The following is a 10,847-nucleotide window of genomic DNA, read 5'->3' as shown; positions in this document are numbered from 1 at the left end:
TGCAAGAAGAAGTCTATGTTGAACAACCGGAAGGTTTTGTTAAAAAGGACAGCGAAGAAAAGGTGTATAAGTTAACAAAGGCGCTGTATGGGTTGAAACAAGCTCCTCGCGCATGGTATATTAAAATCGACGGATATTTTCAACAAAATGGATTCAAAAGGAGTGCAAATGAGCCTACCTTGTATGTGAAAAAGGGAGGTAAAAATGATTTCATCATTGTTTGTCTTTATGTTGATGATATCATTTATACTAGTTCATCTAAATCTTTGGTTACTGAGTTCAAATCACATATGAAGAATAAATTTGAGATGACAGATTTAGGTTTGCTGCATTTCTTTCTTGGTTTAGAAGTTTGTCAAACTGATGGTGGGATATTTATCTCACAAAAGAAGTATGCCTAGGATCTTCTCAAAAAATTTGGTATGATCAATTGCAAGCCAACAACTACACCAATGAATGTGAATGAGAAGCTGCAACAAAATGATGGTGCAGAGATGGCCAATGCGCAGCGGTTTAGAAGCCTTGTTGGAGGCTTGATTTATCTAACTCATACCCATCCCGATATTTCGTATTCTATTGGTGTGATTTCTAGATTTATGCGACGTCCTTCAAGGGATCATTTCGGAATAGCAAAGCGAGTTATGCGATACATTGCTGGAACTATAGAATATGGTATTTGGTACTCTAAAGTTTCTGATTTCAAATTATGCGGGTTCACAGACAGTGATTGGGCGAGCTCTTTAGATGATAGGCGAAGTGTTTCAGCGAATGTTTTCACTTTAGGGTTAGGAGTTATTACTTGGAGCTCGAAGAAACAAGCAATTGTTGCCTTATCATCTTCAGAAGCAGAATATGCTGCAACAACTTCAGCAACATGTCAGACAATTTGGTTGCGAAGAATGCTAACAGAACTCTAACATGAGCAAGAGGGACCAACTGTAATATTCTGCGACAAAAAAGCAACGATCTCAATGACGAAAAATCCGACATTTCATAGCCGGACAAAGCACATTGATATTCGCTTTCATTTTATTCGTGATTTGGTTGCAAAGGAAGAAGTTTCTCTGATATATTGCAGCACACATGAGCAGTGGGCTGATATTCTCACAAAAGCTTTGTCAAAGGAGAAGTTCTGTTACTTTAGAGCTATGATGGGTATTAGCAAATTTGAATCAAGAGGGAGTATTGAAGGCTGATTCAAATTACGTGATTATTTAAATTAATGTTTTTTAATTTATTCTCTGTTAACAGGTTAAGTTAAGTTAATTAATGGGTAAGTGTTAAAGTTAGTGGGTAAGTGGTGTAAGAACGTGTTTTTATTTTTACCAAGTGTCAGTTCTTTGTAAGCCTTTAAGAAGGCATTTTAATTTATTATTCTTATATGAAAAAAAAAGAAAGGAGTTTTTTTCTGGCCTGACCTGCTGATTTTTTTTTCTGTATCCATAAGTCTAAAATTTCTCCAACAATGTCACTTGGCGTTCATTGGCATTAAGGGCAATTATTCACACGTCTTCCTACTTAGAACTTTATTCTTCCTGATGAGACCTAATGTAATCCACTCTTTTCGTACTGTGCTTGCCAAACTTTCCCTCATTTAATAATATTGTCGACAATCTCAACAACTTCCCCTCTAACTACTATTTTTCAAACTAGCTAATTGAATTGTTTCATTCCTTAATTTGTGTTATTGTCTTATATCGAACTTGAACAATGCGCATGAAGCTGGTATGCCACACCTTATCGGCTTGGCATTCATTTTTATCCTTGTCTATATATGGCATTCGATATTTTAAAACTATATCTTATGTAACTGAATGCCTGAGTGTTGTCCACTGCAGCGCTGGAAGTGTGAGTTTGTTCACATCAGTGGCTGGTAGTGTTGAGTATATTTCAGCATTCAGGTTTTGAGTGTGTTGAGATGCGTTTGCCCCATGGATGAACGAGTTCAGGTTGGTGAGGTTTTGGCATATAACGCCTAATGAAGGACTCATTATCAGATGAACGCCTAAGCAAGAGATACATTGAATTTCAAATTTGTTTTTCCACGTGTTGTAAATGGTTTTCCCAAAAATTGTCACTCGTTTTAAAATGTTTCCCCCCTCCAGGCAGCAAAGGGTTTCAACCGCAAATAGAAGTTGCTGCCTGCTTTTGCTGCAAGGAGTTCTGGTAGGTTTTTTAACAGATAGCCTGTTAATCTTTATGTAATTGTCTTAGCAAAGTCGGAAGAGAATCTAAGGCTTATAATGAAGTTGTGACCCTTCGAAAAAAAAAAGAAGTGACTGAATAAACTCTTGAGTTAATAATAAAAGTTGGTTTGATTAGTTGTGAATGTGGCGTTTCTCATTGCATAGCTAGGAGAGGACGTCTGGTGAACAGTGAGTTGGAAATTAAAGTAGCATTGTCTTTAGAGTACCTTGCAAAGACATAGACTAATATGATTGTCTTTGTAGTGTAGCTTGCAAAGACTAATATGATTGGAAATTAAAGTAGCATTGTCTTTGTAGAGTACCTTGCAAATCACTAGAAGAAATCTGACCTTTAATGTCAGTTTAAAACCGACATTAAAGGGCTTTAATGTCACTTGGCAACCGACATCTTTGTGAGTGTTATTAGAGGCCTTTAATGTCGGTTGGGCTTTAATGTCGGTTTAAAAACGACATTAAAGGCCTCTTTAATGTCGGTTTGTCAGTTTTCAACCGACATCTTTGATAGTGTTATTGAAGCTTTTTAATGTCGGTTGAACTCTAATGTCAGTTTAAAACCGACATTAAAGCCTAGTTTTTGGATTCATTTTTACAAATTTATTTTTATTTAATTGTTACATTATTGTCCTATAGACTGACATTGGGTCAATGTAGATAAATATGTTTTTCACACGCCAATAAATTAATGAAGTTCATATTATGTTAGAAACTATAATATTTGTCTTTTACATTTGAATACACAAAATAAAATCTTAATATTATGTTTATATATACATTCTACGATAGTATATGACAAAAGATTCTAATACAATAATTAAATAATTAAAAATCCTAAATGCCTTCTCAATCTTCAATTTTCAACGGCCGCTTGGCCATCTCTGCAAAATCGCTTAGCTTTCAACTCGATATGACTTCAATTATCTACAAACAATATCCAAATAAACCATTTATATAGAATAACAAAGTTGTTTGAAGCACTAAAATTGCAGAGAAGGATGAAAAGTTCTTAAGATTTTATATCCACACCCCAATCCACATAACTCTCTTCAGTCTACCCCATCCATCAGGCTTTCCTAAATCTCTTCAATCTAATATTAGAAATATTCCATAGATGCAATCATATACAATCCTTTTTTCAAATAAAAAAAAAACATTTTATGTGGCAACCGATGAACTCTTGTAATTGATTAGCTCATAATATTGCCCGCCAAATGAATAATCAACATTTTTTTACATAACATTATTATGAAAACCAATATCAATCTATAAAGAAATAAGCAACATCGACACAATAAGCTGAAAAGTAAAGCAATCATATTTGTATACCTTGGGTGCGGAGAAGCCTTGATTGGCTTTTGGCCATATTTCCTCTATGAATAATCATCATATCTGCTAGCTTGTTACTAATCGTGGGCACCTTAATCGACCGCTTCACTCTAGTGTTATTAAAGGCCTTCCCCTTCCTACCATTGCATTTCATAACAAAAGAATTATAGAAACAAATATGTATTTTTTTTGTCAAAGAAAAAACTGACCCGCAGAAGTATCTCCCTCCCTTAGCAAAGAGTTACTCATACATTCAACAAAACAACATAGTGTAAAGGTAACTACGATTAGAGAGGAGAGAACTAGAGATCATGGTAATTAGAGAGGAGAGAGCAAAATAGCATATAAATTTGAAATATATACGATTGTGCAGAACCAACAATGCTACCTTGAGATTGATCGGTTAAGTTCTAGTTTCCGACAACATAACACATCTTCAACCGTTTACTTAAACTATGTTGTGAAAGAGTTCTATTTTCTCATAATAATCTACACAATATACTCTTGAATAATGAGGCAGTATGATTTAATGCGACATAGCTGATGTGGTTTCCTTTTCTCATTTGTGATATAGCTGATATGGATTTTAATTCAGGAGATTCAAGTCTCTTCATCTTACATTATGTTTGCCATACAATGTGGATTCTATTTTTTTTCTCTACATTAATCTTCAGATTTAGCAAATAATCATGGGAAAAATTTGTTTCCTAAAACTGTTATTTGACTTCTGTGACAAGAAATATTATCAAATAGTGGAAGAAATAATCTTACATCAGGTTTGAGCACTCCGTTGCACTTTTGGCAAGTTGGAATACAGAAATCATGCTCCCAATATTTTTCATCGATTTCAATATCACCATCTGGCCTTTGCTTCATGCCAAAGCTCTTATCCGATCCTGGGACTCCATCATCCAAACTTTCGATTGCTTCTGCCCACTGTAGCAAAATATATTTGCTGAAAGCTCAACCAGAAGTCATTCATAATCCACAAATTTTCACCTCTGATTGAAAATAAATGATATAAAATATGGAGTGAGGAACCGAAAGATGCTTTCTCTCAGGCCCCATTTGGTAAACATTTTGTTTTTTGTTTTTGTTTTTGAAAAGTTAAGCCTATAGGCACTCATTCTACCTCCAACTTTCTTCCTTTGTTATCTACACTCTACCAATGGTTTAAAAAACCAAGCCAAAACTTGAAAACTAAAAAAAGTAGCTTTCAAAATGTTGTTTTCGTTTGTGAAAATTGACAAAAAATTCAACCATGTATTTAAAAAAGATGCAAATCTCGTAAGATATAAAGAGAAGATAGGCTTAATATAAAATAATAATAATAATAATAATAACGAAATGGTTACCAAACGGGATCTCAGTAAATCAAAGTTTCCAAAACAAAAAATAAATAGGGTAAAAAGCAGTAAGCAACAAGCTTTGATGCCAATCACAAATAACAATAATAAAGTGTGTTCGTTATAAACTTTTAGATTTTTTTTTCTTGGAGTAAATCACTTCTCTTACAAGCACTTTTGGAGAATAAATACTTAAGTGCTTTCAAAGTGTTTTTCATGTACTTGTGGAATTTTCAAAATCACTTTTGACTTTGTGACCATAGTCCATTAAGCGATTTTAGCCACTTCTCATAATTCCAAAAGTCATCCCAAACTCATCGTCAAAGTTTAAGTTATACTACTTCATATGCCTATTGGCAGAAATATCTGAAAAGGAGCAGCAAACAGTTCATTTCGTACTTTTTGAGTTGAAAAGATAAGTAAATCAGATGATCGTTACTCAAAGACCAAACAGAACAAAAGCAAACCTTTGGGTTGAGAGCTTTCACTTGTCTTGTGGTTGAGGAAGACTACCATCCAAAAAAAAAAAAATGAAAAGAAAAATAAAAAAGTCAAGAGAGAGAGAAAGAGAGAAATGGATGATAAAAATGAAACCAAAACATAAGGAAACTTTAGTGGAAATTTTGGAGAAGATGGGTAGGGATGAAAATGAAAATGTAAGAACATAAGACAGCAAAAGAACTACAACACTTGAGCGACGTTTTTTATATGTTGTTTTCCTTTTCTTTCTTTCTTTTTTATTTTTAAGATGAAGACCAGCACTTTAGGCATATGAAAAATAATCCCACAAAAAGAATCGGAATAAGACAGACTCTAATAACATCCGACATCATATTACAAATTTACCACCAACATAACCTTACAATAACATTTGAACATCAGAAGATTAATAATAACAAAAAAAAAAAAAATGAACCAACTGTTTTCAAGGATAGAACAACCAGCGTTCTCCTCTTTTCATGAATTTCAGCTGAAATTTTGAATTGAAATTCATGACTAGTAGGGAAAAGGAACCACCAACTCGCTATTGAAAGCTAAAAAAGAATTTATCAAGGAACGAAACTTGGCTATGATTCTTTAACTCTCTGTCTATCATGGAATATTTCAAATTAGACCATAACATAACTACTAATGGATACCGCCAAAATTAGAGTGAGACACAATCTTCCACTTGACACATTACAATTAGTAAAACATGAGGATGCACCACCAGCCAAAGACAAGCCTTTTTTACTCAGCAAGATGTTCATCTAACAAAAGCTCAATTAACATGTTAACATATTTTAGTATTTTCAGCACTACGAACCTACTTCCGCAGCTCTAGCAATTAATCCTACTTCCTAGTGAATGTTATCCATTTCTTTTCACATAGCAGTAGAGCATTTCCCCTTCCTTTTTCGTCAATTCTACAGTGCCCCGTTCTTCAAATTATAAGTGTTGAAACCCAATTCATGAACTACAAAGCAAAGGTAACCCAAGAAGATACAATACTATGAATGCACCACTAGAAGAAATTTGACCTTTAATGTCGGTTTATGGATTGAACACCACCCCATATATAACTCTGCAAGCGCACAAGAATCCTTTATTGAAGGTGGAATTGATGAAATTTCTGCAAAGAGGACATATTTATATTTAGAAAGCTTTGTTAAAACATGAAAGAAAAAGATTAAATTATTTGATGTAAAGGAGATTAAGGGAGCTAATCGGCCAAAAAAACTCACTGTTTTGAAATACATTTAATCGAATGAGGCGTTGTAAGCTACCAATATTCTCAGGCAACTCATTAAGCAAATTCCTTGCTGCAAATATTGAATTAATTGTATGATGTTAATCTTATAATGTTTATTTCCAACGTCATCATCATTTAAAAGTAATATTGTAATCCAAGATATAATTTCAAATGGTAATGCCATGGAATATAATAGATTCATCAACAATGCTTGCCTTCTTGGTTCTCTTCGTTTGTGTAAAAGAAAGACGTTAGTTTAAAACTGAATATGAATGCAATAATCTTTTGGTAGAGCATCATTCATGAAATCATTTAAAATCTCATCAATTAGCAACTTGTGTATTTGAGGTTAATTAGGCCAAGTGAATAAGAGAGATTAGATAAACCACTCTATAATCCAAACTCAAATATATGTCCAAGTATAAACTCATTCCTATGTCTCCCCATCAACTAAACTTCTAACATTAGGGAACTAACTTCTGCATAGAAATCATCACATAAGAATGTACAATAACGAAAATCTATAATTATGATTTAAAATTTAAACAAACCAATACATTACATATCATAAACTACTAGTATACGAACGTTAGAGAACTAATTTCTGCCACTATTTCTCATAAATAACTAAACTTCTAACATAAGGGAACTAACTTCTGCCTACAAATTATCACATGAGAGAACACAAGAATCAAAATAATACATACATATGAATCAAACAAGCAACACTTTCTCCAAAGAAATCCAATGAAAAAAACACTCACATTAAGGAAGCTACCGTTTTCCCCCAAACTCTCCTATGATTGTTTAGGCGAAAATTTATCATCTAAGTAGAGTTGAATAAAACCAAGTACACAATAAAACAATCCCAACAAGAGAGGAACCTAACAACATTCATTCAGATTTAATCATCAATTAAGTTCCTTATGGAAAGAAGAAAAAGCGTTCAAGAAATCATTAGGGTTCTAAAATGGAGATTAAAAAATGTTACCCAGATGTTAGTGTGGAGAGGGCCGATGTGGATGGGTCTTGTTCAATAAACAACGAGATTGACGCTCAAGAGCAAAAACATATCGAGAGAGATATGGACGTGCGGCGGTGGTGGCGAGGCAGTGTGCGAATGTCAAAGATCTGAACGTGCGAACTTGAGACAGATGTGGACGTCGAATGCACAACAATGATAGAGATGGCGGTGGCTGGGCACGAGGGACGACAACAACTGGGCACGATGGACTGTTCGTCGGAGAAGAGAGGAAAGAGAGGGAAGAAAGTGAGATTGAGAAGAGGGGAAGAAATTGACAAGGAGAGGGAAGAAATCACGATAATTCATAAAGAGAAAAGTAAGTGAAAGAAATACTTAATCTTTTACGAAATTAGAAAAAAAAAAAAAAACCATAGCTTTAATGTCAGTTTAAAACTGACATTAAAGCTTCCTCTTTAATGTCGGTTTTAAACCGACATTAAACATCCGTATTTTAAAAAGCGACATTAAAGCTCTATTTTCATTTTTTTCAACCGAGATTAAAGGTCATATTTCTTCTAGTGAAAGACAAACTAATATGATTAATTAAACTAGCTTAAAGGTGTTAGGCTACGCGTTGGTGAGAAATTTCACATAGGCGTCCGAGTGTCATCCAACAAAAAGTGATGGATGCATATAGATTTTATAATAAAGGATATCATGGGAGGTTAGAAAATAAAACATTCTAGTTTTATTATAAATTATTCTATCTTTATTATATCTCATACAAAGAATAAGAAAGAAAAGAGTAGAAAATGGACAAAAACTAATGAGAGGAATGGTGAAAATCTCATAAAGTTGGAAGAATCAATGACCACCGGCCATTGTTAAGGAGGCTTCGGATTGAGGTGGTGGATCGGGGAGGACAAACATTGCACACATTGCACTTGCAAAAGAAGCAATTCCACCCATTACAAATGCCGGTAAGTTTCCTCCTCCGAAAGCAGCATCTAATGGCCCACTAACTGAGGATACGATAAACTGTGGAATGACGATGAAGAGGTTGAGAATTCCCAAGGAGAGGCCTGTGTTGTGAGATGTGAAGGAGGAGAGAGAAATAAGGAAAGAAGCTAGCATGCTTTGTTAGTTAATTAAATTATATATATAAAGAAAGTAAAATAAAGTGTCATAAATAAATTTTAATGAGTACAGTACCTTGACCCGCATCCGATTCTGAAGAAAAGATGGACGCAAGGGCAAATGGAACACTAAAAGTGACTGACAATGGAATACCCAATACCGCAAAGATCGAAAATGCTCCGGCCCTGACGTTTATTGGAGGAGGGAGCAAACCATTAACGGCCCTCCAACGCTGAGCAACCTTCGTAACAACGACGGTGGATCCCATGCAAACTGTAAATATAATGTTCACAACTCCCCACCACCATCTGAGGCCTCCTAGAATACGGCTTATTGGCTCAATTGCCAAAGCTGAAAATCCTAAAACAAATGAGTTTATCATCAACCCAAGGGCCCCAGCACGAACACCACGGTCATAGAACTTGACTTCTTCAGGACTTCCCTTTGGCTTTCCTCCGTACACTTCCAAACCCATCCAGTCAGTATCATACATGATAAATGGGAACCAACCGATCCAGTTCAAGGCTGTTACCAACAACAAAATCCACATGGGCTTCTCCAACTTCTTGAGTGCCCCAAATAATTTCCCGAAAAAGGGTGTTGCTTCTTCGTCAATCTCCAATCGCTCAAATGGCTTCTCGGTCACGGTCAACACAGCGAACGTGGTAATGAGGAGAAGGAATACAATGTCGATCAAGAAGCATGTTTTGAGGTTGGCGCAGTAAGTGTCACATGCATCGGTTAGTGTGAAGGGGAGGAATTTATGGAGTTTGTTATTGGACCCAGCTGCGTACCCCAAAACATTCCCTACCCCCATGAAGAATGAGAAAAAACCATTAGCCATTCTCATCTTCTTGTGGTTATTACACGACATATCTGCCAACAGAGCTCTACAAGGGCCTTGGAGCATGTTGTTTGCAACATCAAGAACCCAAAATCCAACCACAAAGATGGCAACGGCTCTTGGTTTTATGGGTTTAGAAAGCTCATCACCCACAGCATGCCCAATGTCTGCAGCAAAGCCAATGAGGAAAACTGCAGTTGCCACAAAACTAGCTCCAGCAACAATGAACGGCCGACGACGACCAAACCTAGAGGTGCAACGATCACTGTAGTACCCGACAGTAGGTTGCACAATAAGCCCCGATAATGGTCCGCAAAGCCATATGAAAGCTGACCATGTATGTGAAACTCCAAGTTGTTGTACGTAAGGTGTTAGCAATGAAAGCTGTAGAGCCCAACCAAATTGGACTCCAGCTGCAATAGCTGCAACTATTATTATTTTTTGGTACGAACTTGAAGAGTCTGACACCGTCCCCTTCGACACAACACCTCCATGCTCCATGATGGTGCCTAATCAGGATTTTTAATACAACTTTTTTTTTTTTTGTTGTGTTTGTGTTTCTCTTTTTCTGTTTTTTTTTTTCAGAAAGGAAAAAGGAAATCACAGTTCCAAAATCAATACTATTGATTTTTTTTTTTTTTTTTTTTTTGGGTTTTCTTTTCCTAAATCCCTTCTGCACAAGTGTAGATGGATTGATAATGCTTAGGATATAGCTAGGCGCTTGTGTGGCTCTTATATAGCTATGAAAATCATGGAAATTTGAAACCATAAATAGAATCGTTGAACAAGTAATTTTAGGAGAACCAACTATCAAGATTCAATGTAAACATAAACATCTTGAATAATGGCTTTGACCTTAATTTTTCTGTCCGAAATAGAAAAATTAATGTATAACTGATAATTGGAGACCAAATCTCAAATTGCGATAAATATGTAAAGACATAACCGTAATCAAATGAGTCTCTTCCCCTTTATTCTTCTTACAAATAAACAGAAAAGCAAATACCCATTTAAAAATCACCAAAAGAAAGAAGAGTGATTAAGTTGAGGATGACAATCTGGTTTAAATCTATTCCAACCACACATTCTTTCTCAAATCAATTCTCAAACACAGTCTATATACATAGTTATCAAACATTGGAATAAATGCAATAAAAAAGATATAGAAGATAATATTTTATTCGTTATTTAAAAGTAGAGAAACAGTCATTAAAGTGAGTTGCGACAATTACAAAGTGACGAGTGTTCACACGAGATTTTCGAAGAAATTTATTCGTGGAGTTGAACTTGTGTT

The 10,847-nt window shown here is 35.2% G+C and overlaps 3 protein-coding genes across 4 annotated transcripts; 1 reads left to right on the top strand and 2 right to left on the bottom strand.

Annotated features, from left to right (window-relative positions):
* The first annotated feature begins 452 nt into the window (after nucleotides 1-452).
* LOC127149544 (secreted RxLR effector protein 161-like) lies at nucleotides 453-917 on the top strand. The gene has a single exon (XM_051085327.1). It carries the CDS (start codon nucleotides 453-455, stop codon nucleotides 915-917), a length of 465 nt encoding a protein of 154 aa, XP_050941284.1.
* A 1,965-nt stretch (nucleotides 918-2,882) lies between these two features.
* Nucleotides 2,883-5,361, bottom strand: LOC127149335 (NAD-dependent protein deacylase SRT2-like). Its single transcript, XM_051084523.1, has 4 exons — nucleotides 5,344-5,361; nucleotides 4,302-4,466; nucleotides 3,531-3,663; nucleotides 2,883-3,125 (listed from the first exon to the last, which is right to left on the bottom strand). The coding sequence occupies exons 2-4, from the start codon at nucleotides 4,404-4,406 to the stop codon at nucleotides 3,118-3,120; spliced, it is 246 nt and encodes an 81-aa protein (XP_050940480.1). The 5' UTR covers nucleotides 4,407-4,466; nucleotides 5,344-5,361; the 3' UTR covers nucleotides 2,883-3,117.
* A 700-nt stretch (nucleotides 5,362-6,061) lies between these two features.
* LOC127149333 (sucrose transport protein SUC8-like) lies at nucleotides 6,062-10,252 on the bottom strand. Of its 2 annotated transcripts, XR_007820805.1 has the most exons (5): nucleotides 8,785-10,232; nucleotides 8,445-8,654; nucleotides 7,600-7,841; nucleotides 6,601-6,678; nucleotides 6,062-6,488 (listed from the first exon to the last, which is right to left on the bottom strand). XR_007820805.1 is itself a non-coding variant. In XM_051084517.1 (2 exons), the coding sequence occupies exons 1-2, from the start codon at nucleotides 10,052-10,054 to the stop codon at nucleotides 8,437-8,439; spliced, it is 1,488 nt and encodes a 495-aa protein (XP_050940474.1). In that variant the 5' UTR covers nucleotides 10,055-10,252; the 3' UTR covers nucleotides 8,298-8,436. The 2 variants fall into 2 exon arrangements, 1 of the variants encoding a protein (XP_050940474.1); XM_051084517.1 differs by lacking the exons at nucleotides 6,062-6,488; nucleotides 6,601-6,678; nucleotides 7,600-7,841 and having other exon boundaries at nucleotides 8,298-8,654; nucleotides 8,785-10,252.
* Between the last annotated feature and the right edge of the window lie 595 nt (nucleotides 10,253-10,847).

The sequence above is a fragment of the Cucumis melo genome, chromosome 5 (genome assembly GCF_025177605.1).
Source record: "Cucumis melo cultivar AY chromosome 5, USDA_Cmelo_AY_1.0, whole genome shotgun sequence".
NCBI classification, from domain to species: Eukaryota; Viridiplantae; Streptophyta; class Magnoliopsida; order Cucurbitales; family Cucurbitaceae; genus Cucumis; species Cucumis melo.
This window is presented reverse-complemented; position numbering and strand designations above follow the sequence as displayed.

What these genes read in the sequence shown, in the direction of transcription:
- LOC127149544 (XM_051085327.1), top strand. Translation starts at nt 453, where the DNA reads ATGAATGTGAATGAGAAGCTGCAACAAAATGATGGTGCAGAGATGGCC.
- LOC127149335 (XM_051084523.1), bottom strand. Translation starts at nt 4,406, where the DNA reads ATGAAGCAAAGGCCAGATGGTGATATTGAAATCGATGAAAAATATTGG. An exon ending in ACGGAGTGCTCAAACCTGAT is followed by an intron (nt 3,664 to 4,301) that starts GTAAGATTATTT and finishes AATGGTAGGAAG; the next exon opens with GGGAAGGCCTTTAATAACAC.
- LOC127149333 (XM_051084517.1), bottom strand. Translation starts at nt 10,054, where the DNA reads ATGGAGCATGGAGGTGTTGTGTCGAAGGGGACGGTGTCAGACTCTTCA. An exon ending in AGAATCGGATGCGGGTCAAG is followed by an intron (nt 8,655 to 8,784) that starts GTACTGTACTCA and finishes CTCACAACACAG; the next exon opens with GCCTCTCCTTGGGAATTCTC.